The sequence below is a fragment of the Corvus moneduloides genome, chromosome 2 (genome assembly GCF_009650955.1).
Source record: "Corvus moneduloides isolate bCorMon1 chromosome 2, bCorMon1.pri, whole genome shotgun sequence".
In the NCBI taxonomy this organism is placed as follows: domain Eukaryota; kingdom Metazoa; phylum Chordata; class Aves; order Passeriformes; family Corvidae; genus Corvus; species Corvus moneduloides.
This window is the reverse complement of record NC_045477.1, coordinates 29,117,555-29,145,552: the sequence shown is the minus strand read 5'-3', so window position 1 is coordinate 29,145,552 and position 27,998 is coordinate 29,117,555. Positions and strand designations below refer to the sequence as shown.

The 27,998-nt window shown below is 48.8% G+C and overlaps 2 protein-coding genes across 5 annotated transcripts; one reads left to right on the top strand and one right to left on the bottom strand.

The window, feature by feature from the left end:
* The first annotated feature begins 4 nt into the window (after positions 1 to 4).
* On the top strand, positions 5 to 12,772 carry LOC116439374 (solute carrier family 25 member 33-like). 4 transcript variants are annotated; one of them, XM_032098821.1, is made up of 7 exons: positions 5 to 158; positions 8,683 to 8,859; positions 9,396 to 9,473; positions 9,773 to 9,873; positions 10,469 to 10,535; positions 10,736 to 11,019; positions 11,121 to 12,772. In XM_032098821.1, the coding sequence occupies exons 2-7, from the start codon at positions 8,801 to 8,803 to the stop codon at positions 11,318 to 11,320; spliced, it is 789 nt and encodes a 262-aa protein (XP_031954712.1). In that variant the 5' UTR covers positions 5 to 158; positions 8,683 to 8,800; the 3' UTR covers positions 11,321 to 12,772. The 4 variants fall into 4 exon arrangements, with proteins under 4 accessions (XP_031954712.1, XP_031954710.1, XP_031954711.1 ...); XM_032098819.1 differs by lacking the exon at positions 5 to 158 and adding an exon at positions 4,422 to 4,512; XM_032098820.1 differs by lacking the exon at positions 5 to 158 and adding an exon at positions 4,539 to 4,925 and having other exon boundaries at positions 6,996 to 8,859.
* Positions 12,613 to 27,998, bottom strand: CLSTN3 (calsyntenin 3). Its single transcript, XM_032098812.1, has 18 exons — positions 27,794 to 27,998; positions 24,953 to 25,075; positions 23,793 to 23,988; positions 23,114 to 23,322; positions 22,658 to 22,807; positions 21,815 to 22,000; positions 20,949 to 21,218; positions 20,554 to 20,666; positions 20,312 to 20,474; positions 19,196 to 19,252; positions 18,259 to 18,416; positions 17,930 to 18,078; positions 17,251 to 17,477; positions 15,993 to 16,163; positions 15,265 to 15,410; positions 15,006 to 15,141; positions 13,411 to 13,628; positions 12,613 to 13,326 (listed from the first exon to the last, which is right to left on the bottom strand). The coding sequence occupies exons 1-18, from the start codon at positions 27,996 to 27,998 to the stop codon at positions 13,156 to 13,158; spliced, it is 3,048 nt and encodes a 1,015-aa protein (XP_031954703.1). The 3' UTR covers positions 12,613 to 13,155.

The following is a 27,998-nucleotide window of genomic DNA, read 5'->3' as shown; positions in this document are numbered from 1 at the left end:
GCGCCCCCCGCGCCGCCGCCGGGCCCCGTCCCCGGGACGCGTCCGCCCGGGGGCTGTACGGCCGCCGGCCTCGCCTCGCACTGCTCCCGCAGCTCCGGAGCCGGCTCCCGAGGGATGTGCCCCTCTGCTGGCCGTGAAACGGTGTGGAGATATATATGGTGCGTACTACACACATCTCTTTGTATTCGCGAGTATGCGTAAATATATACATATATATATATATTCCATATATATGTGAGATGTGTATGTGTATGCCATGTGTATGGCATGTAGGTATGAGATATGTATGTATGTGTATCTACGAGATATGTGTATGGTATGTGCCACATACATCTCGTTGTATTTGTGAGTATGCATAAATATATATATTCATCTATATATTCAACGAGGTATATGTGGTATATACACGTATATATGTGTAGATGAGCATATACTGTATTAGCACACGTTTGTCCAGCTGATGGACTGATATTTTACTGTCTGCTCTGGGATCACTAAAATGTTGTAGCTGGCAGCCACAGGTTGAAAGTGCACGCATTTAGCTGAAAAGAATGTGATAGCTTCAGATAAGCCATAGAAATGTCAACTCCTTCTCAGCCTTGATCCTTCCACATCCATGGTTCCAAAGGACAAACCACCTGGAAAATCAGAGCTCATTTGTATATAGCCTCTAAACGAATAGGAAAGGCACAAAGAGGGAGTTGCATGATGTGTGCTGCCTCCCGTGACATTAGAGTGCTAGAAATAAATTGTTTTCAGAATCAAATCCCATCTTCTCCTTTTCAAAGGAGTATGCTCCTCTGCAGAGTCCTCTCCAGATTTGTCAGGTTCACTTCATCTGTCCAAAATGTGACCTCTGGTGCGGTTTTAGACACAATTCTTTGACAGTAGATCTTCCTGCCTGCTCTCCTTACAGCTTTGAAATGCGTATGACATCTACAGCCAGTTCTGTGCTAGCAAGTAGTATGTATTGCTCAACAGGAGTTTCTTTCAAGTTATAAGAATGGGGGCTGGAAATACAACATCCACACCAAACATGTTTGGGGAGCTTTACTTTGGATTGGGTCTTCCTTGGTGCCGTGGACTGCACACCAATTAGTGGTTGACGTGCATGAGGTGTGCCCTGTGTGCAGCTTAGCACCACCAAAAAGGAATCTCGTTTGCACACCAACTCTGTCCTGCAGGACAAACCCAAGCCCAGCAAGCAGGGATTACTGGAAGATTCATTGTGAAAGCACACTTCTGGCATCCTGGAAGGCTAAAACAAGACTCACATGCTATTACCAAATGCCTGTCCTACGTAGGCTCAGTGGGATCAAGGGTTAGCAGGAGCACTTGAAGAGAGAGGGTTGGAGAAGGCTGTGGAGCAGAATCCCAAATTACTTTCAAGAAGAAGACATGGGCAATGCTGCTCCTAAGTAAAACCAATAGACCCCACAAAGACAGGGAGAAGGGAAGCGTAGGCATTGACATAAGGCATGGACAGAAATCCAAAAGCCATCACAGACTGAGCAGTGATGAAGACATGAAGAAGTTTTGATTTATAAACATTTGCAACAAGGTTTTGGGCTAATCAGCCTATACCAGCTTGGCCTTCTGGTTCAGGACAGGGACAGGGAAACACTGCTCTGTACAAAGAGCCCCCACAGCCTGCCAAGGCTGAGCAGCAAGAGCAGCCCCATAGGGAATGTGCCCAGGGTCATCACTGATGCCTGCAGGGACAAGAAACACTACAGTAAAATGTATCCTCTCTTGTCTTCCCTTCTTTCTCTTTTCCTGGAGAGACAGTTTTCCCTGTTCCTGAGCTGCCTGCAGGCTCACCAAGATTCTTGCAAACAGCACTCATCATTGAACCAGTTCCAACATTGAGCAATCCTTTGATCTGCTGAAAATGTGGTGGTATCGTTTGCACCAGGCTGGAGACTGCCTGTAGGAGGCCTTCAGAAAGCATCTTCTTTAACAAAGTCATAGTTTGCCATTGCTTAAGAGTGAGGCATGGGTGCCCCTTCCACCTGCAGATACAGAAAGACCTCACAGAGCAAGATTTTTGAGGTCTTAGACCCAGCGCAAAGGAGATAGAAGGAAAAGCTGGCCCTTTATCCCTGAGTCCCAAAAGACTGTGATGCAACTGGAAGGACCAGAAGTGGCAGTGGTGGAAGAGCATCCAGGACAACAACAGCTATAGATGTTGGTGGATAAATATCCTGCTGAAGCCACAACTCTTCCTGTTTGCAGGCAGAAAGAAAAGGGTCTGATCTAAAGTCAACAGGAAAAGAAGCAGAGTCAATGGACCCCTGCAAGTGAAGTGTAAATAATTTGGCAACAAGAACTAAAATATCAGAAGCCCCCAATAACTCTTGGAGAGATGAGAGAAGCAAACAATACAGCTCCTGAAAAGGCTTGTCCAGGCTCTGCATCCTTCAGCTGTTCTGAATACCAGTAGTCTGCTGGAGGCTGTGGGCCTGACGGGGACCAGTAAGAAAATGGAGATCTCTGTCTAGCTATTCCCCATCATAACTTTGGGAAATTCATTATTTCTTTCCAAGTGCAGAACTTAGCACATGCTTTTATTAAATGGTGTTCTACACTTTCAGGCTATTTCTGCCATTGATCAAGATCATTTGAATATGAATTTTCTCTGCCCAACTCCTCTCAGGTTAATGTTGCCTGCAAATTTTAATACGCATAATTTTCTAGTCCACTGTATAAATTACTGAGAAAAACACTACTAGCACACTGAAAACAGATCTCTGCAGGAGTCCTTGATACTTCTCTCCAGACAGACAGCATAGCATCAAAAACTAATCTTAGAATTTTCCAATCATCATCAGACTCTCCCAACAGCGATTTCAGTAGATCCAGTTTCCCATGTTTCCTAATGTGCTTATTAAACTGTCAGATGAAACAGAGTAAAAATCCTACTGAAGTCAAAATATTTAACATCTGTTGTTACTTCCTTGCCCACAAGGCCTGTTAGTCTGCCATGAAAGATTGCTTTGGCTTGATTTCTTTTTTTTCTTTTTTTTTTTTTTTTTGCAAATGGAAAATGTGAGTTGTCTATGTAATGTTTATTTGTTCCAGTATTCACAGGGGAAGGCAGCAAAATTACACTGGTTGGCCAGTAATTCATCCGATTTTTTTTTTAAATAACAGCCAATGTATTTGGGCTTTTCCAGTCTTCTGAACCTCTCTATTGTCAAGATATCTCAAAGATAATGGCCAGTGGGCCATTCTCTAGTTCTCCAACCCTCACAGGATGAAGTTCGTCAGCCCTAATTGGTCTGAAAACATTGACTTTGCCTAAGTGCTTAGAAATCTAGAATGACTTTTGCCCCACTTGGAATTGGTGCTATTTAAGATATCCCCCTAGCCACCACCACAGTGAAGGCAAGTGAAAAATGCTTGGAACTTCTAGGTATCTTTAACCGATTACCAATTTCACCAGACAGCCAGTCTTTTTACTGGTCTTCCCCTCATTGCCCAGGTAGTGACAGGCGCTATTGATGAGCTGATAGTTCTGTTCTTTTCCACCACAGGTAAGGTACTCATTTCCTTTTCAAAGTATCTTTGTACTTAATTGGACTCCGTTGTCTCCCTTAATTCCTTCTCCTCTAGACTAAACACTGCAATTTTTTTCAATCCTTCTGCTTGAATGGCCAAGGTAGTTATTCCCCTCTGTGGGTTCACTCCCACATTTTCCTCTGTTGTAGCAGTGTGGTACCCAAACTGGACACAGTCCTGTGTCACTCAGTGCTGTGAGTGATGTCACAGCAGTACAGAGCTGTTCTGACAGCTTGTTTCATCCGACCTGCAGGCTATCCTCCTAAACACATAAACTGATCTGATGTGTGCCTTTTTGGCAACAGCATCATGTTGATGTACATTCTGCTTTTTTTAAGGACGATGATATTCAATGAACTCTGACGCCTTCTGAAACTGCGCATTTGCAAAAGCAACAGAGGATCTTTTGCCCCTGAATATTCCCTTTCTCACACTGCTCCTCCGAACTTCAAAGTCATGGGTCTAATTTATTCAGAGGGTTAGGGTTTTTCTGTGGGGAGCATTGGCCCGTTTTCATATGAACCCAAACATCCGAGGAAGCATCCGTGGTCCCGTGAGCGAGGACGAGAGTCAGGAACGACTTGGCTCTGCTCTTGGACCCATGGCTTTCCCGTGGTGAAAGAAATCAGTTTGCCACCTCTGCCTTGGCTCCCCTACTTGCAAAACAAAGACGAGTTTGTTTAAGTTTGGGGGTCGGTTTGGGGGCTGGGGGCGGCGAGGTGTTGGTTCGTTTCTAGTGAAAGAGCCTGAGCGGCCGGGCCATGGGAGCTGTGTGCATTAGCACCCGCACACCCGCCCGCAGCAGCCCCCGCTGCCCTCGCAGCGCCCCGCCCGCCCCTGCCGGGCGCCTCCTCCTCCGGGCGGGCGGGGGCCAGTGCGGCGGGGCCCGGGCGCGGGCGGCGGCGGGGCCATGTCGCAGCACAGCACGCTGCTCCACCTGCTCGCCGGAGGGTGAGTGGCCCCGGGAGGCGGCCGGGGGCAGGAGGGCGCCCTGGGGCGGGATTCGGGCCGCGGGTGCAGCAGGGAGCCGGGGCAGAGCAGCCCCCGCCCTGCCCCGCCAGTGCCCCGCCGTCCTCGCCCGCGCGGGTCCGGATCGGGCTCGGCGCTACGGAGCAGCGGCGGGGTGAATGTCTGGCTCCGCGGCTAGGGAAGACGGAGAGCCTTCCTGGGGGCACGGGGTTTCATCCAGCCTGAGCTTGCCGGGCACGGGGGACGAGGGAAGCGGGGTGCTGAACGAGAGGCCTCCTCAGCGGGGCAAATGGTGGAGCATCCGTGTGTTCGGGAGGGCGGCCAGCTCTCTCCATCAGCGCGTGGCTGAGATTCCTGTGTGGCTTTTCTGGCTTTAAATAGTGCGGCTGTTTCTGGTGAGTCAGGTGTTTGGATCCCAGCGGTGCCTCTCTGCATTCGAAGCGTGCCCTTGAGCAAGTCATTTCCCACGTGGCGTTTCCCCCTTCCTGTCTTTAAAGTCGCAAAGCAATGAGCTCCAAGTTTATGGTGCCCTAAAGCAGAAGATAATGTGGTCCTCCGGACTTTGCTGAGTAACTGCAGAAGTCCTCTGCTTAGGCAGCCATCTAATCCCTTTCCAAATCCCACCAACCTGCTGGAGTCCGTGTGACAGTGAAGCCTCTGATACAGCATGTACAATAAGGCACATAATTCAATTGCTTTTAATTAGTAAATTTCCAGTTTTCTGCAGCTAATGCAGTTCTTGTGCTATGTCAGTCTTTGCATATGTTTACTTGTCCTCTCTGTTCCCATTTTATTTTGTATATGTTGTTCTCTTTCATTAATGTGTCCTTTGAACTATATAATAATTACATCTTAGACTTTCTTAATATATTTTTATTTCTTAGCTTTCTTCTTAAGCTTTTCTTCGCCCTTTCCCACCATGGTTCCTGAAAAACTGAGAGTTTGGCTAGTGACAAGAATGTCACCAGTGGGAACTTAGTCTGTGTCCTGTCCTCATCCATTAAGCGATACTCCTGAATGACAGCTAATTAACACCCTGGGAATAATAACGTGAATAAGACATGGATTAGAAGTTCAGTTCATTGCTGCACTGTATTTAATATTACTGGTTTATGTAATGAAACAAAACAGGGTCTCATTCATGAAGAAACAGTTGTTCACTTTATCTTGCAGTATAAGTTTCGAAAGAAACTTGTGAGAGGTTTGTTCAAAACTAATGCAAGAACATAGTTCTTACCACAGTGTGCAGTTAAACTGTGGGACTCCTGGCCACAGGACAGTAGAGGGTAAAGGCTTCTTACATGTACAGGAAGCATTTTAAAAAGATGAATGAAAAAGAATATGTTGAAGGCTATTAAAAGCAAGGTAACATTTCCAGCTGAGGAAATCCCTGAGCTGAAAACTGTGGGAAGATGGGAGAGTGCTCTGGAGGTGAGTATTTCTCCTACTTTTCTGTAGATGACCTTTATTTGTTCGTGTCCTAGGCAGAAGCCTGGTTTAACTGCAGGTTTGTCTGACCCAGCATTGCTATTCTTAAATGAAGATCTTCAAGCCATCTCAATTTTTGGCTAGCCTATGTAAGAGCTAACGTGAATTACCAGTAAACCTTGTCACCTCTGTGCATGTGCTTATACACTTTTTAGATCATTGAAAAAATGTTAACAGTGTCTTTTGTATTTCTCAACTAATCCTCTTTTTCTGTCACCTCAAACTTAACAGTTTTCCATTTAAAATGTGAAAGCAAGATCTAGAGGCAAATACCATTTTCTAAGATAAAATTACCCGCCTTCTCCAATTAGCAGTTTTTGCCACGGCTTTGCTCTGGGAGTACATCCTGTACTCATTTTCAACTGCTGCTCTTCATCCTATTTTGCAGGAATTGCTTTAGTTCCTGCTTCTAGAGTAATGACACACAATTTTCCATTTCTCCTGAAACAGAAGAATTTTGCAGACCTATGTCTTTCACACAGTGTAAGCAGCTGTATCATCATGTAATGCACAGTAGTACATCACAGTTGAGATTTCTTCTAGTTTTGAACAACTGGTACGCCTCATTTCCTCAGCTTTAATTTATTGGGGTTCTTTTTTCCTCTTTAGTCTTGCCATTGAGCCATAGTGGCTCAGAGGTCCCCCTTCACCTCAGACTCTCTTTCTGCTGATTAAATGGTCTCCATGATAAGGAGCAACAATTTCTTTAATTGCTATTATTGCTTTTATAATTCTTCTGTATTATCTGTATGTGTCAGTAGCTTCAGGAACTTGATCTCAGGAAACTTTTATATATACTGGAAGTCTGGGTTCAAACTCATATCCTGACCATTGCAGGCAGGGACTTCTTGAAGAAATAAGATATTAAGAGAACATTGTATAAACTTTTGCCTCCTTATGCACTATTAGAGAGAAGAATTTTTAGTATACCAAGCAATTGCTTCTCTAAATGTTTTCCTGATGTATTGTTTGCTCAGCTTTTAGATAAGGAGTTGAAACTGCCCTATTCAGACCTTTTAGACCTTGATCTGTCACCACTGTACTCAAATCTCCTCCTGAACTGGAGACTGCACTTCTGGTCAAAAAAACAACAGGCATGTAGGTCTGGAGCCTGTATCAGACAAATTAATAGAATCTGTGGTAAACAACAGGACTGTTGGGCCCCTAAGTGAATCTGGTTTATATGGGAAGAATCAACGTGGCCTTTGTAAAAGGAGACGCTGCCTCATTACAACTCTGCAACTCTGGATTGCTGCGTAGGCTGTGTGTCGGTGTCGGTGCTTGATCAGCTTGTTCACCCACGGGACCTGAGCCTGGATGTTCACTGCTTTGCTGTGTGTTGTCTTCTGAGCAGGAGCTAAATTCTGGAGTCACATCACCAGACTCCCACCACTCATCATATGCCTCCTGAGGGAAATTGCTGCTGATGGACTGCTCTGCAAGTCGTCACCACCACTGTGTACATCTGCCAAGGGCTTGACAAAGCAACATGAGTGTTATGGAATAGCATAGCTAGTTGCTGGCATCACTAGCTGCATAATCTCCTAGCTGCTGTATCTTCAACTCTTGGATGTCAGTCCAATAGGCATCCAAGCCTCTCTCTTTTTTTTTTTTACCCCCCTTCCTGTTGGCAATGATAATGAAGCCCTAGGAGCAAAGGCTGTGGGAATACTGTATATGTGCATTGAGCTGTACAGACTTTCTCAAAATAATTCTTCAGAACTCTCGCCATTTGCTGTCCTGCCTTGTCATATGTAAATCTGATGATACACCTGACTCCTCCCTGATACCTTGTAGTTCTTTGGCTGGCTTTTCTTTCTTTGGAGCAGAGTGAGCTTTTTTTTAAGCCTCCATCTCTTGTGAAACAAAGCAACTTTGGCTGTAGCAGATGTGAACAATCGTCCATTTGTCAAAGCCTCTTGCATGGCTTACATGCAAATTGATCTCAAAATGGTCTTTCAGGTACAGAGCATCCTCTAGAAGAGCAGAGTTATCAGTCAAAAGATTTAGAGGGGCAGAAGCTGAGAACCAAATGTATCAGTTCTGACTTGCCCCTGGGTGGTAAAAAGGAAAAAAGGGGATATGTGTCCTTTCAGCATTCCTGCGGTGTGACGAGACGATTGATGGAGATGGTTCATGAGTTCCAAAAATAGGTTCTGCCTGCTGAAGGTCAGGGTCCTCTTACATTAAGCAAGCCGGGCTTGGAGAGAGCCTGGCTGTTGGCAGAAAATACAGATCTTGCTTACAGGGCCTTGCAAATGTGGGTCTGACCTAGTTATGGATTAAAGACACACAGGCAAGCTGAGGGGTGGGAGAGCTCTGTGTGGCTGTGGCGAGGTGTGAGCCACGGTGCCTGGTGACCTCAGCAGAAGGCTTTGCAGTGAGGTTGGGCAGCAGAAATGTTTGCTCTGGGGGACTGCTGAGTCCCCATGGACTTGGGACTCTCTGTCTCAAGTACTGAGTAAGGTTTCAGAGTGAGGCTGCCAGATGATGTCCCAAGCTGAGCTGTTACATTAATCAGTGTCAGAGCAGGAGATCATGTGTGGCACAGACTGGGGTACCTAACCTCCTCTCCCAGAGGGGAGAAGTTGTGGACAAGCAGGGTCAGAATTATTGCCCTATTATGGCACAGAGGTCATTCTTAAATGTGCTGCTGTGCCCTAGATGTGGTGGCACAGCTGGAGCCATCCTGACCTGCCCCCTGGAAGTGGTGAAGACACGTCTGCAGTCATCCCAGCTGGCACTGCGGCCTCTGTGCCTCCCAGAGATACAGCTGCCGGGGATGAGTGTGAGGCTGGTGAATCCTACCCCACCATCTCCTGGAGTGCTCCAGTTGCTGAGGTGAGTAGGACAGGTCAGTGTGCCTGTTAGCACCAGGGAGGTGATGGTTTGGTTGTCAGGTGGAGGGGGTGAGGGGGGAGAGAAAGAGAATTGAGCTGAGGCTCTGGAAGCCACAAGTGCAATAGAAAGTTTGATCAGAGCACAGGTACATCTGCTTCTCACTGGTGATCTGTGCTCTGCAAGGCAGCTTTGGGGGCTGAGAGAAATTTCTCGGCTAGTGGTTTGATCAGACCCAGAGGGACGGCATAATCAAGAACAGGATGCAATGACTAGTGAAAAGTGTCCCTGCCCACAGCAAGGTAGTTGGAACTAGATGATCTTTAAGGCTACTTCCAACCCAAGCCATGCTATGATTCTATGACTGAAGGAGAGAGGAGAAGTGGCTGGAGAGGAAATGAGAGCAGGGCAGAAAAAGGATAATGTGAGAGGTGAGGAGAGGGTGCTACAAGAAATACTGAAGAACAAAGAAGGAGGAGGAACAGGAGAGCCCCCAGCTTAGTTATTCTGCTGATTTCTCTGTTCATGTCCTTCTGTAGGGCCATCCTTGAGAAGGAAGGCGTGCGGTCCTTGTTCCGTGGTCTGGGTCCAAACCTCGCTGGGGTTGCTCCTTCCCGGTGAGTACTGCTCCATGATGGTGCCTCATGTTGTACACTTTTGAAGGGACCTGTGTCATACCTGTTGCTCCACTTTCTGAAAGCAGTTTGGGCGTTGCGCTCATGTGCCACAGAACCCCTTCATGCAGACATTTTCTGGAGCTTCTGGCCATAGTGTTAAGATGATTGCTGTGGGCCAGGTATAAGTGGTATCTGACAAACCTGTGCTGGGAGTAAGAAAAGTTGGAGCAAGACCCCACAGTAGTGTCTCTGCTCCTCAGAGGGGAGCTGTAACCTCTTCTGTATTTTTTTCCAAGCAGGGCTATATATTTTGCTGCCTATTCTGGTGTTAAGGAGAGGCTTAATACTGTCCTGGTACCGGAGTCCAAGAAAGTACACATGTTAGCAGCAGCCTGTGCAGGTGAGCCTTTTCTGTCTCAAATCAAAGACAAGTGGTCTTTCTGTCTGGAAGTGCCTAAGTGTTTCACTCCTTCTCTATTGCTGCTCTGAAGTTTTCTCCCTCTACGTCTGAAGAAGTGAGTTCCTTGGGTAACCAAAATGTTTTCTCATTCTTCATTCCTCTTAGGCTCATCTCTTGAAGTCTAGTCTTTACCCCTTCAGCTGCTATCAGGAGCTCTATTCTGCTGTGAGAGGGAGAAGGCAGTGTGTAATTTAGACCACTCACAGAACCATTTTTCTTGATATAACCCAGTTCTCTAACAAAATCCTCCACTCTTGCAAAATTAGCCCGCTGTTTCCTGCCTCTTTGTAACACCTGGGCCTGTAGTACGGTTTTGTTGGAGGCAGAGGAGCTAATCACCACTAGACAAAGGCTGGAACAGGGGAGGAGGAGAATCAAATAGTCTGCCCTAAGTATCTCTTCTCAAGGTCATTCTCAAATTGCAAATGCCTGCAGCGTGCCAAGCAGAGCTCAGAGAGCTGATAGATCAGCACCTCTTCACAAACCGTCAGCGTGATGCTGGCACTCACGGTTGTCTTCCTCTTCTGTTCCCCAGGCATTAGCTCAGCCACACTCACCAACCCCATCTGGTTAGTGAAAACCAGGATGCAGCTGCAAGCGAGGTAAGGCAGGGCAGCAGTGCAGAGCCACTCCGTGTCATATCAGGATTGGTTTGGGGGTGGTGGTGGGCAGGGAGAAGTCTGTGATTTCTCATCAGAACTTGGCAAGCCACAGGCTGGGCAAGAGCCTTATGGCTGTGTTCACAACAGCACTGTAGGTCAGGGGTGCAGCATGCTGTCCTAACCCTCTCCCTTCTTTACAGGGTGAAGGGGGAGACGGCCAGCAATGCTCTTCAGTGTGCTATGCACGTGTACCGCACTGAAGGCCTGCGTGGATTTTACCGTGGGGTCACTGCCTCCTATGCTGGAGTGTCAGAGACCATCATACACTTTGTCATCTATGAAGCACTGAAACAGGAGCTGAGGAACAGCCAGCATTCCCATTCCCCAGCACTCACACTTCGACCAAACAACCATGATTTCTTTGGACTAATGGGCGCTGCTGCTGTCTCCAAAACATGTGCTACATGCATTGCCTATCCACACGGTGAGTGGGTCCACTCTCCTTGCTTCTGTTCCCCTTGAGGGGAGATGCCATGCCTGTAGGATGCATCTGCTAATACATAGCTTCCCTTCTTGTCTCTCCAGAGGTCATTCGGACACGGTTGCGAGAGGAAGGGTCACGGTACCGTTCCTTTACACAGACTCTGCAGCTCGTGGTCCGTGAGGAGGGACCCTTGGCTTTATACCGGGGGCTCCTGGCGCACCTGATCCGCCAGATCCCAAACGCAGCCATCATGATGGCTACCTATGAAGTCATCGTACATTTGGCCTCCTCCACCTTGTGAACTGTAGCACTTGGCTGAGGCTGCTGGGGAGGTACAGGGACATTGTGGTCCCGAGACCTGGTCTTTTTCAGTGCTCTGAGAGGTGGTGCTTTCTGTCGCAGGTCAGATCTGGGTCAGGCATTCTCAGGACGCAGCGACTAGTTTGTGCCAAGTTTTTTGCTGAAATGTGCACAATGTAGCCTTTTTTTTCTCTTTCTGGAGACTTGAATTATTCCAGTGCATCAAGATGTCAGGGCACTGGTTTGACAGTGCCTCTTGTAAATTCCCTTGATGAAACAAGGGTATGGAACGTACTGGGAAGGAGACAAAGCAGAAAGTTTAAGTGTCTTAGCCCCAGCATGTTCACTTCTTTTGGATTGAGTAACAACCGTATGTGGGCACAGCTGGGCATGAAGACAGGCTAGAGCTGAGACATCTGAGAGAACTGCAGCAAGCAGAGATCTTTTGCTGCAACTTTTCATGCCCTCAGAGGGGCTCTTCCACTCTCACCTACTGTACTGCCTTCTTGCCCCTAAGGAGGATTTCTCAACCTTGGCTGCCAACAAATTGCAGAATTTTCCTTTGGGTCCTTCACATGTTGTAGCCATTTCCCAGGCAGCTGACAGGCCCTGTTTGTCTTGCAGCATCTGAAAAGCCAGACCAGGTAGATCCAGGGAAGAACCACAACCTGCTCTGAAGCACTGTCCTAACAATTCATGCTACTGCTGGGCTCAGAGCCATGCTTTGCTAGTATCTGTTGTGTTTCCATCCCCTCCATTCTCAGCAGAAAGAGGAAGACGTCTCCTTCCCCTAGAAGTGCTGGGGCTGTTCTACAAGCTGGAACCCCTGGTATAAAAAATACTCTATCATACTGATAAAGAAAGCAGAGCAGGTGCAAAGACAGATGAGGCTAAGGAGATTTAGCCTGTTTCTATTGATACACTAAGTGTATGGAAAGAGCCTTATTTATTTTTTTCCCTGTATTCAAGAATTCAGTTTGCTGCACATGCTACATTTGCCTATGACAGGCTTGAGTGCCTTCTGTTCCTTTGTGGGTTCCTAGTCCCGAGTCCTGGGGAAGGCTACATTCTGTTTACAAAGAGTATTTTGTCTCTCAAAAAGGCAGGGGGTAGGGTCGTGAGTGATGTGTTTTTCTTGTTTCATCACATATGCTAAAAAATGTAACTCTTCCCCGAGATAAGGTAGTAATTTCAGTAAATACATGCTCTGGACAAGCTCCAGTTTCACATTAGAGGCTACACTAGTTCTTTGTCTGGTTGTAGTGACAAACTGCAGAAGTCCTGAATGTTTTATTTGAAATCCATTTATTTTAAAATCCACTTTGTTTCCTCATCTTTCTTACCTTCATTCATTTAGTATTAGGAGTATTGACAATTTTACAAAGCGACACAAAGCTGCAGTGGTTTGTTGTTTGTTTTTTTTTTTTTTTTTTGCATGAAACGAGAATAAACCTCAAATGACAACATTGAAAAAATATACAATATATATATATAATATCTGGGGAGGGGCTGTGAGAAACCCCACTCTGAGCCCTGTGGCTGGCTCTGCCTTTCAGATTTCCGTTCTTTCCGACATCTGCATCACAGTTTGAACTGTGCCACTTTCATGTGTAAGTGCCCTAACACCTGTGTCTGGAGAGCCAGATGGGGAGTCAATAATGTGGGGAATGTCCACAACGAGAATGGCAGAAGATGAAGGAACATGAGAGGCAGAAATGGTAAGTGAGGGAGGAGCACATGTGTACACGGTGGGGGAGGAAAGAAGTTGAAAGTAAGACACCTCCTCCTTCCTGCCATATGTTTCGGGGGGATCCACTGGGCGGGTGTTTAAAGCTCCTAGTAGCGGTGAGAGACGTCACTTTTGCCGATGATGTGCCGGTCATTCATGTCACTGCTGTCCGGGGAGTCGGGTGTCTCCGAGTCGGTGCTGTCCTCATCATCCTCCATGCCCTCGCCAGCTCTGCCCTCTACACTTCCTGCTGCCCTCTCCTGACAGCTCTGGTAGGACTGGGGAGGTGAGACATGGGGTAAGGAGAAGGGTCTGACAACCCAGCTGCCCACCCAGCCCTGGCCACAGTGGCAGCTCCTCACCTCCATGGGGTTGACGATGATGGTGAGGGCCGAGTCGTCCCAGAACATGTCGCTCTCTTTGCCTGCAGTGCTGGTGTGCCCCGACTCAGCAGCCCCAGGGACCTCTTGCCCCACTCCCCGCCGGTGCAGGGAGTGGATGCGCAGGATGCCGAGGATCACCATAAGTGCCAGGAAGCCCACACACACCACGATGATGACAGTGGCAGCACTGGGGACCACTTTGAAGAAAGAAAGCGAGAAGTTGTGTCTAGAGTCTTGTCACAGAAATGTGCATTTCCAACCTGACATGCAGGAACTGAAGTTCCTGGGCAGAGTTCGGGTTTTGGTCTGTGCAGGAACATATCCTGACTTTTCTGTGCCCCTGGGCACAGGCAGTTCCTGTGATGTCAGCCTGGCCTGTAGACTGCACATCTTTATCTGCAGAATTCACCAGAATACATTGCACAGCATGTGTCTGTATCCTGCTCTTAGGAGGGAGAAATGTGTGCTGGGGACAGCCTTTAAAGGCTCGAGGATGATTTTCAGAGGGTGTGATTTCTGTGCAAGCAGTAGAGAAACTAAGAAGCCAAAAGATGCCTTTGTTGCACATGGAGCAAATGTGAATGCTATGATGGACTTCTAATTAGGGCCATGGCACAAGCCTGGCTTCTCCACAGGAGAAAACCTGAAATTCATCTAAGACCCTTAGCCCAACTCCCACGTGTTTGTTTTAGGCCTGTAGACTGAGCTTTAACTCCCCAGACAACCACCTTTCCTACAAAATCTCTCCAGGCCCTCCATGAATTTGCCTATGGTTCTGTTCAGCAGGGACAAGTTTGCTGCTGCCATCAGGCAGAGCTGGGGAAGGGAGAGGCAAAGGCTGGCACATACACAGGCTGCCCCTGCAGTGCCAGCTGCAGGGCTGGACCAGCTTGGGATCAGCTACTGCAGCAAGCTGCAGCAAAAGCTAGCTCAAAGGTGCCTTGTTTGTTCCCTACAACAGGGGACCAAAATGTCTGTAACAAGTCCCAGAGCTTTCACAGCCCAGGAAAAACTGATTGGAATGTGGTCATGCCTGTGGCACAGGGCTACCAGGACAAACAAACATCTAGTCTAGTTTTCAGGCTTCTCTCTCCTCTGTTTTGGGGGCAACAATTCTCCTCTTGTCTATCATCTCCTGTATTTTCCTGCTTTGCTGACCACCACCTACTCCCATGTCTTTTTTTAGGGCAGTGCCAGTCTTGACTCACTTTTCTCTCCTCCTGTTGAAGCTTCTTTCTGAAATTACACAAGCCCACACAGCACCTTTTCAAGGTGCATGAATGAAGTCAGCTTAGTTATTCTTTTTAGACCCTCTGCAGTGTAGATTTTAGTCTGCTTCTACACCAAGAAAACAATATCCCACAAGAGGAAGATTGTTGCACCATGCTCTAAAATACAGTTTGACAAAGACTGCAGTCCACTGGCTAATGACGAGTGGAACAGGACAGTATGATGAGAACCTGATAATGGGTACAGGGAGCCTGAGAGGAATCCTCTGCTACAGGTTCTGCCAGGGTATCAGAAAGTCAGCATCCTGATCTAAAGGAATAAACCCAAAAGGTAGTGTTACATACTTGGGCTGTTGTGGGTGCTTGCCAAACTGTGCCCAGACAGCTCTGCGGGTAAATGATGGCCTCGGTGCACGAACTGCTGGGAGCTCAGAATATGGCTGGGATGAGCGGCTCGGTTCATGCTGTGGAGAACATTCACCTGCAGAAAGACCAGAGTGTGGGGACTCAACCCTGTGTCCATGGCACATTCCATGCATTCCCATGCACCGTGTCCTCTCCGTGCACGAGGAGGAACCTCTGTGTGCATGCATCGGTCCTGTACCTCGACCGTAAACTCATTGCTGGAGTAGCGTCCGTTCATCTCCGTGCAGGACAGGTGAAACTTCCTTTCATAGAGGGCAGCACCGTGGTTGATGTGGTAGGAGACCTGGCGGAGGATCTCCTCGTAAACTGCAATGCTCTCCACGCCTGAGACAAGGAGAGAGGGGTGGGGTGACGAAGCTCTTGCTCCAAAGTCACCTGGCATCCTAACCCTGCAGCAACTAGAAGCTATAGAGGGATGCAAGGCAATGCTGGGTTCATGAATTTTGGGAAGGGCTTGGACATGGAGCTGGCTGCTAAGGACCTGATGAAATCCCTGCTTGCATTGCGAAAACAAGTGGAAGGGAAGGAGGGCAACAGCCCTCTTACATTCTGGAGAGTACAATAGTGTTGTAGGAGTCCAAAAGCTGTGGGATATGATGTCCTCCAGTTGTGTCATGCAAAATGCTACTGATACCTGAGAACACCAAACCCCAAGGAGTATGTCAGGAGGAGTGATACAAGCCTGGGTGAGAGCTGACACCACGTCCCAGTACTTTGTGCTGGAGGACAAGCCACCTCCCCAAGGAAATGGTCTGGGACTTCCAAAAGCCAGGAGTTCAAGAAGTGGTTACATCTCAGTGTCACCAAATACACCAACACTTCTCTAACATCAAGTGCTTCTCCCAGATGCCTGACAGGCGGTGACAGAGGCATAACTGGATAGCTGTGACCACGGAGAGGACGTACCTGTGATGGTCAGGTAGGCAGAGGTGTTAACAAGCTCCAGGCCCCGCTGCTGCAGCAGTGCCCCATCCAGGAGCAGGTACTCCCTCTCTGGGTCCAAGTCATCTCCTACCAATGAGATCTCGCAGCCATCCAGGTTGTGCACAATCTCATCTGACATTCGTGTGTCTGTCACTGAGATGCAAACAGAAAGATGATATGGCCAGACAGCCATCAGCGAAGGAAGGAGTTACTCAGAGGGGTACCTGCTTACCTAAGAGTGCTCACATCATATGTAATTACTTCTCCACCTAGCACTGACCTTAAGTAAAATCACTGTCAGTCTAATTACTTGTTGCGGGATGGTTCTAATGACATTATTTATGCACATAATAAAGTCACTTTATTTTGGAACAACATACTATTATCAGTCTGGTTCATGATAACACATCTTGGCTGTAAGGACTTTGTTGACAATGACAGTGTGCAAATTAGGAGCAACGCTCACACACTCCCAGGCCCTGCATGCTTTTGAAAGCTTTTCCCTGTCTCGCACTGCTGGTTACCATGGTTGAGATCTTATCTTCTTTAAAATAGCAACCACATTCAAAAAAACTAACTGCTTTCAGCAGGATTGAGAACAATCTGCTCTTAAGTCAAGGAACTCATCATTGTATGAGGAAAGGCAAAGCTTCTGAACAGAAAAGTAGGAGCAAAAATTCCCATTACCAGAGCAGATATGAAAGAAGCGAATGGACACGTAGAGCATAGACTGCAGAGAAATAATCTGAGCATGATGGGAAGAAATTGAAGAACAGGATTCTGTAGGGTGTGAGGAAACTGACTGGGGAATTCACAGGAATAAGTGATGCAGGAAGAGATGGAAGGGAGCAAGAAGTAGGGAATGAGCAGAAGAGAAGGAAGTAGGATGAGACTAAGTAAGTGCAGGAGTAGAGAGAGTAACAGGCAGGACATCCATCCAGCGCTGGATTCAATAAAGGGAAATGTAGGTAAAATGTAAAAGGGATTAGGAATGAGCAGCCTGGGAAAGAATTAGGAGAGAGTGAGGCAAAGGAACTGAGTGGATAGAAAAAGTACAGGGAGGAGCAGAAAGGGATAAGAGCTGATTAGCCTACATATCGACAGACAATGTGCCTTGCTTCTAAATTTGTAAACTCTCTCTTTTGGGTGTAATTATAGGGGCTCTACTTCCTCTGCAGGACTGCAACTCTTGTAGGTTTTTCCAGTTTGTCTCTTACAAATTGCTCTGTACTCCACTCACCGGTACCGTGCCAGTTCTCATCCTTTTTGGCCTCCACCTGGTGAGAAATAGAGCAGGTGATCTGGAGGTTGGGGAACAGGGGAATTCCTTCCGGAGCCTCAAAGTCTGACGCAGGATGAGCAAAGTGGGCATTGCCACTCAGCAGGATCTGGGGGGCATCAGGCTGTAGCACCACAACGTAGCCTTCCACATCAGGAATGGAGACACAGGACTCCTCACTGAAACACCTGAAGGAGAGCAGTTCAGAAAACATCAGTTGGCCCAAGTTTCCAACAACAACATTATAAAAGAACACCTCCTGCCCATTACTTCCAGGGAAGGGAATATCCTTTTTCCGGCAGTCTTCCTAAAGCTCCCCTACAGCCTGCTGTGCAAGGCAGAGATGTGTGGTAGGAGTGACACCACTGGGTTTCCAGTGACTTGGTCACACCAGCAAACACAGTGGTCACACCTCTGTGAGTGGAGGCAGAAGTTCTGCAAAGGCACTAGGAACCAATACTACAGTATCCCTTTGGATATTGGATAATTTAACATTTATTTTCAGGAAGACTTTTACCCATTTTGAGACCATCTTAAAAAACAAGTATTTTAAAATACAAGGTGAGTGGGTGTAACTTTAGTCAAAAGAGAGGCAACCCTCTTGCTGAACTGAGCCAGAGGTGCTGCTTTGCCCACTCACTTGACAGCAGTGGTGAGCCTGAGTGGCCGGACACCGGGGGTAGCAAAGCGCAGTGAATTCATGTAAGCCACGTGCTGGATTGCATGGTTGAAGGTTTCCACGTCATCACCCTCCAAGGTGAGCAGGGACTGAGAGGGGTTCACATGAACCTAGAGGTAAAAGAGAAGAAAACACTCAGGTTCCTTGGCAAATGACAGGAGTCCAGGCTGAGAGAGACACAAAGGAGAAAGGTGGGGAGCTGTCTGAGGTGGGGAGCAGGCAAAGTCCTGGGAAGCAAGGCTGGGGAGGAGAGTGGAGGAGACCCATGCAAGCTGGGCAGATGGGCATACCTTCATCCCTTTGCCCAGACTGTCGAAGTCACTGTAATCAAGCCCCTCACGGCAGGCATACAGGCATTCAATAACCTCCCGGCTCTCCAAGCTACCAGGGCGCACAGTGAAGCCAGCCAAGTAACCATGGAAGTAGTGGTGTATCGACAGAGGATCTCCTGAGGGAAACATGGGAGGTGGAGGGTGTGAGAGACATGGCGAGGAAGAGAGCAAAACCACAAAAGCAACAGTGTGAGGGCCACACAGAGGTAACAGAGGTAGAGGGAAACAGAGAGGGGCACGGGGCATGGAAAAGCCCAGACAACAAAAGCAACAATGTGAAGGTCATACAGAAGTTAAGGCAGGTACAGAGGGACACAGGGTTGCACAGGATATGGAAAAGCAAAGACAACAAAAAGACAGGGGATGCTGAAGCAAGATGACAATTTTTGAAAAAGATGGGGGAAAGCGAGAAAAACAGACCAACAAAAAGACAAGGGCAGTGAACAGTGGGTAGCATAGAGAAGGTTCTGTCAAACTGCTGAATGCCAGATGGAAACAATTTCTTGTCCCCTTCTCACTCTGCTTCCTGTGAGGGCTTGTAAAAGAAACTACACATTCCACAGATCGTTAGGGATGAGGTGACATCTCCTGATGTCTCTAATGGCTATTGTGTTCTTCAGAGACCAGCTTTAATGATCAGGCATGAGGACTCTTTTCTCCACACGAAAAGCATACTCCATCACTCAAAGCAGGCTGCAGTCCTTCCATCAGCCTTTTCATGCTCCAGAGGTACCAAGGTATCAAGGACCAATCTGCCAAATAAGGGGTTTCCTCCCAGGGGGGTGGGAGGTGGCAGGACAGGACTGGGGAAGCTGTATGAGGAAGGCACCATGCAAGAAGTGATAGTCATGCACAGTCAAGAGAGGAAGAGACCCATCTTCTTCCTTTTCCCTACCTTGCACAGAATCGGTGGAGTTCTCACTTCCTTTGATTTTCTCTCTGTTTTTCTCCTCTGCAAAAGGAGAACATCCGGATGAGCAATAAGGCATTGGAAGATGGTAGTTACAGGGTCAGGCAAGTATCTATACAAGTGCCTGTATCAGCCAGTCCACAAGCACAGCTCTGTGACAAGCAGTGCACCCTTCAGCCCTAGAGGCAGCACATCACAGATGACAGAGGGCAGAGTTCCTCTCATGAAGCGGATGGTGAGACTGTAGGACGAGTAGCTGACTTAAGGCAGAAACTATAGTGTTTGGAGTTTTTTAATCCTTTCCCAGTGTTACCTATTTTGGGAATTAGCCATGTTCCCAACAAGCTATGTTCTCAACATGCCTTAGAAACTCGGCTGCAGGAGAAGGTCCCAGGCTGACCAATATTTGTTGTCTGCAAAACACCAATCAAGAGAGCACAGAGCTGTGGGAAGATCTCTGACCTCAGAGAAGCAGCAGTACAGCAAATATTTGACCTTGCTAGAAACTTCTGCCAGAGCGAAGGCAAGCAGGAGGCGAATTCCTTTCGGTCTGTCCTGCTTCAGTCTTGCAGGAGAACTGAAGGATCTGAGAAATGCAGCCTTGCATCTCCACAGAACACATTTTAATCTGGTAGTGGCCTAACTTTGTTCCTAATCTGATTTTTGTCTTTCAACCCAATTCTTATACAGAAAGATTTGTGACTACTTCATATAGATCCTCAAGACAGAGAAATCCCCATCAATACAGTCAGCAGCATAAATAGTACTGCCTGCTTTCTGGGGAAGGGCTTCGATAGAAATGCCAGTGCCTGAATGAGGTACAAAGTTTCAACTTTCCCCTGCCTGAAAGTTGGTTAGCCATTGCATATTCCATGGTTGTTGTCCAGGAAGCTGTCAGTGACACTTGTCCCTGAGCTGTTATTACCTTGGTCCACGAGGAAGGAAGGAGCCACACTGGCTTTGGTGCCAAGGAGGCAAGATGGCTGCAGTGTGGTTTGCATCATTTAGTATTGGGTGGTGTTTCTTTCATCTCCTCTGGGTCTCCCTCCACCCCCTCTTTTCCCACATGGGAAGAGCACGGTTTGGGGAGTGGGCACTCACCAGTCCAGCAGGCCCCGATCATGATCGAGGGCTCCGGCCGTGGGGGGTGGATGAGGCCGTTGTCGTGGATCAGGGCAGGGTCGTAGGAGACGCCATCCACGTAAAGCGTGACCGTGGGGAACTCCAGGTTGAGGGCATAATGGTGCCACTCATCATCACAGACCTACGGCAGACAGCAGAGCATGGGATCAGCAAAGGGCAGAAGGAGAAGGGACACGGGGAGGAGGCAAACCCTTCCTCACCTGCTCAAGCTTCCAGAGGAATTTCACAGGCCTTGCACTTTCCAGCAATGGCCAGTAGAGGAAAGAAATCCGGCAGCCATGCACAGCCAGAGAGTAGTGCGAGTAGCCATCCTCTGCCAGGGACAAGCACAGGAGTTACATGAGCACTCCAAGCAGTCCCAGTAGCCAGAACCCAGAAGCCCACGCTGCCATGCATGACTGGCACCCAGCATCACGTGCTCACAGGAGGCTTGAGCACTCCCAGAAAAAGGGACACCTAAAGCTGTGTTCCTAAGGAGGCACCCCTGCCCAAGTCCTGCTTTGGAACACCAGAGATTTACCCCTGCAGGGACAATCCTTTCTAAGGAGTTAAGAGGCAGTGGGCAGCAGTGTCACCACCCCAGGAGAAGTCTCACCACTCTGCACTGTACTGCAGATCACCGTCTCCTCTTCCCGCCTGCCTTTGCCAGGCACCACGGCATGTTTCATCCACACTGACAGGGTGAAGTGGTCACTCAGCCCCTCGTGGCCATTTGGTCCATTCACCAGAGGCACCTGGGCAGCCTGGCTGCCATTGAACCAGTAGATGAGGCTGCTGTCCTGGCTGTAGTGCACCGAGAGCCGCGCCGTCCAGTTTGCTGTGGGGCTAGGCACTGGCAGCAGGTCAATCTCTCCTGAGGCAGCGCCTACCAAGAAGGGAAGGAGTCAGGAATGTTGGCATGGGAAAATAAGGAGCCTGAGAATTGGGGATCAGATGAAATGGGCACTGGAAGCCTCATTTTAATATCTCGGTGCCCAGGGAGAGGAAGAGTTGCCTAAAGGCCTTCTCCTATCTGGAGAAGGGTGGTGACTTTTTGTTCAGTGCTGAGGGAAGTCCCACAGACTCTGCATACTGGGACAATGCACAGAAATCTCTGCCTTCCCAGCAAGGAAAGCACAAGTAGCTCCTTATAAAACTAGAAAGTTGTGGAAGTGTTCAGTGCCAGGTTGGATGGGACTCTGGAAGGTGTCCCTGTCTCCGGCAGGGATGTTGGAACTAGAGGATCTTTAAGGTTCCTTCCAGCCCAAACCATTCCACGATTCCATGAGATGTGGGCAGGAACACCCATTGCCCCTCAATGCAACACCCAAGCTCGGTGTCCTCCCACCCGAGTGACCACAGGAGACATGAGGAATGTGTCCCCCAGCTATGTGAGGCACAGCTACCACTGTGAACCCCTCCAAAGGGAGGGGCAGGGTTCTGTGCCACAGCCGCCCTCAGCCCAGGAAAGAACCAATTCACCACAGAGTTTGCGCAGTGACTTCTCGGAGTAGTTATCCCGGTCACAGCCCTTGGCCACGTGGTTTGTCTGCAGCTCCACCGTGGCCTGGATATTCCACAGTGGCTCATCACAGGTCTCCAGGTGAATGGTGGGGAAGAGCGCGAGGCTGCCTGCACCAGGGGTGTACTCAATCCTTTTGTTCCAGCCTAATGGGAAGGAGTGAAGGAGAGGGATTAGGAACTGCCAAGGACACAGGGCCAGAACACCTGGCATACACACAAGTGGCATCTATGGACTAGTCCAAATTTTTGGCCCTTTCCACATTGGAAATACAGCTTTATGCAGCTGGCACCAGTGCATGGAAGATTTCCTAGAAGCACAGAGTCCAAGGTCCCAGCTTCTACAGCTAATACTGGTGTGTCATCACTCTGTGGTTGGACAGCCTCTTTTATCAGGCAGAGCAGGTATTTAGCTGTGTTGATTTCCCCTTAATTCTAATTGATTAAGGTGAACCTGCACCTTTTCCACCACCACTGGAAAAGCCAAATATCCTCAAGAGCAGCAGCCCCAAAAACAGTCTTTGTTGAATACGGTCTATGAGCCTTATCAAACGCATGGTAGTTCACAGTAATTCAAGGAACGATTTTCCAATGTCAGAATTTACCTTTCAGTGGCTTTGCAACAGACTTAGACATCTACTGCATCCCCTGATGGGATGGGCTGGTGCCAGAACTGAACCATATATATGGGCATACAGATTTATATGTGTATGCCCATATATACAAATATGTGTGATGAGTGGGACTGAGTAGTAGCTGAGCAAAAGAGAAGGGAAGAGATAACTGTGTTTGGAGGTTTCATACCCTGCCAGCTGGGCTTGCACGTGGGTTTCACCTGGATTTCCACTTCAGCATCATCAGATGCCCTCTTCTTCCCACAGTCATAGGCTGTCACTGTGAATTTGTAGACCCGATCTGCACTGTACTGCAACTTCTCCGTGTTCTCAATGTTCCCTGGTTTGCAAAACAAAGAGATCAAGGTAGAGGACAAGCAGTCTCCTCAAAGACATTCCTTCTAAAAATCACTCATATCTTTGATCAATGACAAAAACAACCAAAAAGGAGTTGAGTCACCCTGCCCAGTGTCACTCTGTAACAAGTTATAGCACCTCACAAAATGGATGCTGCTGCTCTCACCAGCACAGATCAGCAGTGCTGGAAAATTTATATAGCACAGCTCTGCCTTCAAATGCGGCTGGCAGAGAAGGAGCAGAGCAGGAAAACAGGAGTGATGTGCACATGGTGGGTGAGGATTCTTACCGTCATTGTCAATGAGAAAGGGAATATTGGGGGTCAGGATCTCATAGTAGCAGATCTGGCTGTACTGCGGGGAGCAGTCCCCATCGATGGCCTCCACCCGCAAGATGCGGTCATACAGCTTTCCCTCCGTCACTGCCACGCGATACAGCTTTTCCACAAAGACGGGAGCAAACTCATTCACATCGTTTACTCGAACGTGCACTGTGGCCCTGATGCAGAGAGACATCACTAAGAACCGATGGGCTGATTAGGAGCCATGCACCACCTAAATCTCAGAGTAAGTCATTCCTTTAAAGTGCACCACTCTCATTTCCTGCTGCCAAAAGCAAGGACAAGGAAAGACACCTTGATTTCTGTGCAGCAATGCTGTCACACAGGTGCTTGGACAATGGTTTCCAACCACTCAGAAAGAGCAAAAGTAATAATAATGCAATCTGGACCTCCTACCTACATGCAGCACCACTCTTAGAAACTGCTGTCAAACAGCCCTTGTTTCTGTATTCACTCATGTGACAGTCAGTGAACATTTCTCTTTGGGTCTTCTTAACATGTTGAGTTACAATATCATGGCTAGAGAAGAATACTTCTGGCTAAAGGAAGTGTTTCCACAGCAATTTTCCTTTGCACTTTTGTGACAGATCACATTTTGTAGCAGGCAGCAATGTCTGCATGAACTTACTTGTGTGATTTTTTGGTATTTGCTCCATCAGGTCCCTCTCCACAGTCATAGGCCTGGATGGTGAATGTGTGCTCCTTATGTGCTTCACAATCCACTGGCTCCTTGGCCCGGATCAGCCCCTCTCCTGTAGCTTTGTCCAGGATCACAGCTTCAAAAGGTACCCCTGACCCATGGATCCTGAAGCCACAGATTTCACCTGGTACACACAAAAACAGAGAGGAAGGGGAGAAAGAAAAGGACTATGGAAAGCACATTACACCCCTTGCCTTCCTTTCCCATATTTTCTTCCTTTTTAACTCACACTTCCCATTCCCCCTCATTATCATCCTTCATTTTGAGCAGTTTTTGGTTCCCTAGGAGTTCCTCTTGCTATCCCTTACAGCCATTAATGGTGCAGATTGCCATCTACTGGAGACTGCTCCCACGGCAAGGAGTCCTGACCAGCATCACAAAAGATTGGAGGTTACAAGGCTCAAGCTACATTTATTAGTGCTACACAGCCACAGTGCTGAAGGAGCACCTTATGTCTCCTCCTCATCCCTCAGGGAGGCAAAACAGGCCATATACTGCAGATAGACAGCCAGAGCATGAAGATCCATGATGTCTCATCCACCCACACATGCAGGATGCGCAGAGTACCGCAGGGAACTGCAGATAGGGTCACCTAAATCCTAAAATTCAGCTCACAGGGACCACATTTACTCTCCCAAAGCTGAGGAAGAATGCGTGAGGGAACTGCAGGCACGGCCTAAGTAAGCACTAGGACTACAACCACTGAAAGTGTCGTCTGTTGTTCCAGGGATTTGTGCTCACTGTGAGGGGACGTAGCACTGCCAAGGAAGTGTGCCCTACCAGCTTTCTCCAGGGCTCACAGACACAGCGCTGTGCATGTGATCTTTGGAAATAGCAGAACTGCGTCAAAAAGTAGCTGGCTCCACCCTCAGTTTCTCTCCCTAAGGAAACAGCTCACAGCATCCTAAATCAAGCTGTGCCCAAATTGCCTCCAGACTTCACTAGGGACCTCCTCCGGAACAAGGTTTGGAGGTGATCATTTCCTGAAGAGGGGTAGGATCCAGCACAGGAATGAATGTCACTGTGTCCCTGCCTCTCCATAAGTCTGTCCCTGCCTTCCACCCTTCCCAGAGCAGTTCCCCACCTACCTGCATAGCGCAGTGGGGCATCTTTGTCCAGGGCGAACAGCGGCGGGTTGAGCAGGACGGTGTTGTCATTCTCCATGACAATGCCCTGATACTCGGCTTCAATCCATGGTTTGTGCTTGTTTGCTGAGGCAGGTTTGGGGTAAGGGATGGAGGACAGGAATGTGTTAGCCATCAATTGCAGATTCAGTAGGAAAAGAGAAGAATTTCATCCCCCGGCAAGTAACAACCACCGCTCACCACCTTCTTCTCTAGAAATAAAAACGTCTAAAACAGGCTGGGAGAAAAAAGTTATCTTTATTTAGTTGTACTCATGGGACACCTCATCAGAAACAATGTGTTCCTCCTTGTGTCCTCATTACTTATTAGAAATACGTGGAGAGACATCTGGGTGCCCAGAAAAGCTGGAGCAGTTAAAAAAAAAGTGAACTCAAGAGGCAGAAGTAGCCTCAGCCTGGAGACAGATTCCAAATGCTAAACCCTTTAGCTCAATGAAGCCATAATGAAAAGATCCAGCCTACATCTTCTCTTGGGGTGTTCCCAGGGGACAAGTCTTGCGTGCAGCTGTTATCACCTGTGCCATGCACCCTCTAGACTAAGGCCCAGGACCTACACACAGACGCCCAGGTACACCTTCAGTCAGCCATCCCATGCACGTAACAACCTATTCTGAGAGTCCCTTGCTCCTTCCTTCCCCACTCCATGGTGAGCACCATATTCCTTCGGCCCCTCCTTGCTAATCCCGTTGGCTGGAGCCCAGCCAGGCTTGGCATGGAGGCAGCAGCCAGCAGGAGGCTCTGAAAAATGTCACAGGCCCAGAAATAGCAAATTAATCTTTATCACACAGGCTCCGGGGTAAGGAAAGGGAGAAATAAAGGGGTGAGGGGGAGGGAAGGGGAGGGGAGGGGATAGGAGGTGAGAGAGAAAAAAAATCATTACAAACTACGAACCCCTCCCCCATGCCCACTCCCTGCCAAATGGGCCTCAGAGATTATATTACATGGCCTAGTTACAACCCCCATTCCCAGATAATCCCCCACTCTCCCACCCCCTGGAGACCAAGATTTATTACAACCCAGCAGTACTTTGAGCACAGCATGGCTCAGAGCTGGTGGGGAGTAGGATACAGAGCCATTCCCCTCAAGGGCTAATTCCAGTAAGAGCCATTCCAATATGTTAAATCCATCCTCTGCAGCACAGTGTCCTCTGGAAGGCCATACTGGCATGGCCTCGTGTTGACTCAAAAGGGGCAGCATCCGGTGCAACCAAGCATTTGTGCATTTCAGCGCCAGGGGTTGCTGCCAGGGGTGGCTGGTGGGCCAGCAGGCAGGCTGACAGGTCAGCAAGGGGATGCCCCAGCAGGGCAGAGCGGGCAGAGCCAGCCTGGCATGGCAGCGAAGAGCGTGGGTTGGCACTTCTCCACCACTGTATTGATTGAGATTATAAAGCATTGCGTAGGAAATCCAGAGAAGCATCCATCCTGCTCAGTATGCAGGTGGAATCCTCCCTGTGTGCAAGTGCCCGCGTCTCCCCCTGCCCCTCCATTGTCCCCACCGGATTCCATTCTGTTCTGGCTCTATCCATGCGCCACACCACCGAGGTGGGGATCCAGAGCTATAAATGCCAAATGTGCCCTGTTGCTGGGGTAACAAGCTGATGGTACAGAGATAAATCCTTTGCTGCATCCACCTGCAACTTGGGAATCACCAATCTGATTTCTTGGGAAATGAGTTGTTGGAGAAGAGAAAAACATTTTAGGAATATTTTTAGGATACAGACTCCTACCAGGATACAGACTCCTACCAGCTTCAACAAAGCTCCCGTCAATCTAATATAATTTGCCAAAGGTGGGTAGACGTTTCCGAGTGCAAATTCACAAAGGAGAGGGAAAATCCAGAGCATGAGGGGCCCTTCCTTGCCACCAGGCCCCATGGAAGCAGAGCAGAACAAATAAATGCCCCAGCCAATGTCAGGGTACACACAGCTCTGCGGTGCACCCGCCCCGTAGCCCTGACTCTTCCAAGGCACAGAAAGCACCCTAAGGTGTCACATTCCCCGATGACCCCAGAGTCCCTCAAATGTTTACAGATTTTCCCAGCCTGTCAGATCACCAACACACTTACTGCCCTCAGATGAATCTCTCGTGCTTGTCACTACAGCCACAGATCTAGAAACCTACATCTTTCTCCACCACCCTATGTGCTCAATGAACATCTGCATTCTGAACATTACAGCTGTAGCGCTGGGGTAGTTTGGGGGTCTTTTATCTTTATCACATAAAATACACAAAAGCAACCTGCATCATTAACGCAGAACTATACAACAGTTCCTACAGACAGATTGTAGATGGATGAACTAGGACTGGAAGATGGAGATAGGGAACGTGTTTTATGAACTGCAGGGCTCTGTGGAGAAACAACACAATCTCTCTCAGCATGCTAGGGAAGGGATGGGAATGTAAATCCACCCAGCGATAACTAAACAAAAGCAAGACAAGTGGGTGGAAAACGGGAAAACGCGAGGGGAGCGCTGAGAGACGAAAGAATGGAGAAAAAAGCGGTGGTAGGATGACAGATGGACAAAGTAGAGAATGGGGATAGGATGGCATGAGGGCGCCCGAAGGGGCGAAGAAAGCCGGGGCCACCGGGGACCGCGGAGATGCCCCGACGAAAACGTGCCGGGCGAAGGCGGCGAGCAGCGCGGAGCCGCACCGCCACCGCGGGACCGGACGGACGAGCAGCGGCCGACGTGTCCCTCCAGAGCCCCTCCGCGGGGGCAGCCGGGGGGTCCCAGCGGAGCGCCCGCCGCCGCCCGGGACCGTGCCCGCGGCGCTCCGCCGCTCACCTTTGTTGGAGGCGCTGCCGGGCAGCGCAGCGCAGAGGCAGAGCAGAGGGAGAAGGACGGCGGCGCGGGGCCGAGGGTCGCCCATCGCGGCGGCGGCGGCGGGTCCCGGCAGGACCCACGCCCTCGCTCCCGCGGCGGCGGCGCGCAGGGACGGCGGCACCTCCGGCAGCCGCGCCCCGCCCGGCCCCGCCCCGCACTGCAGCAT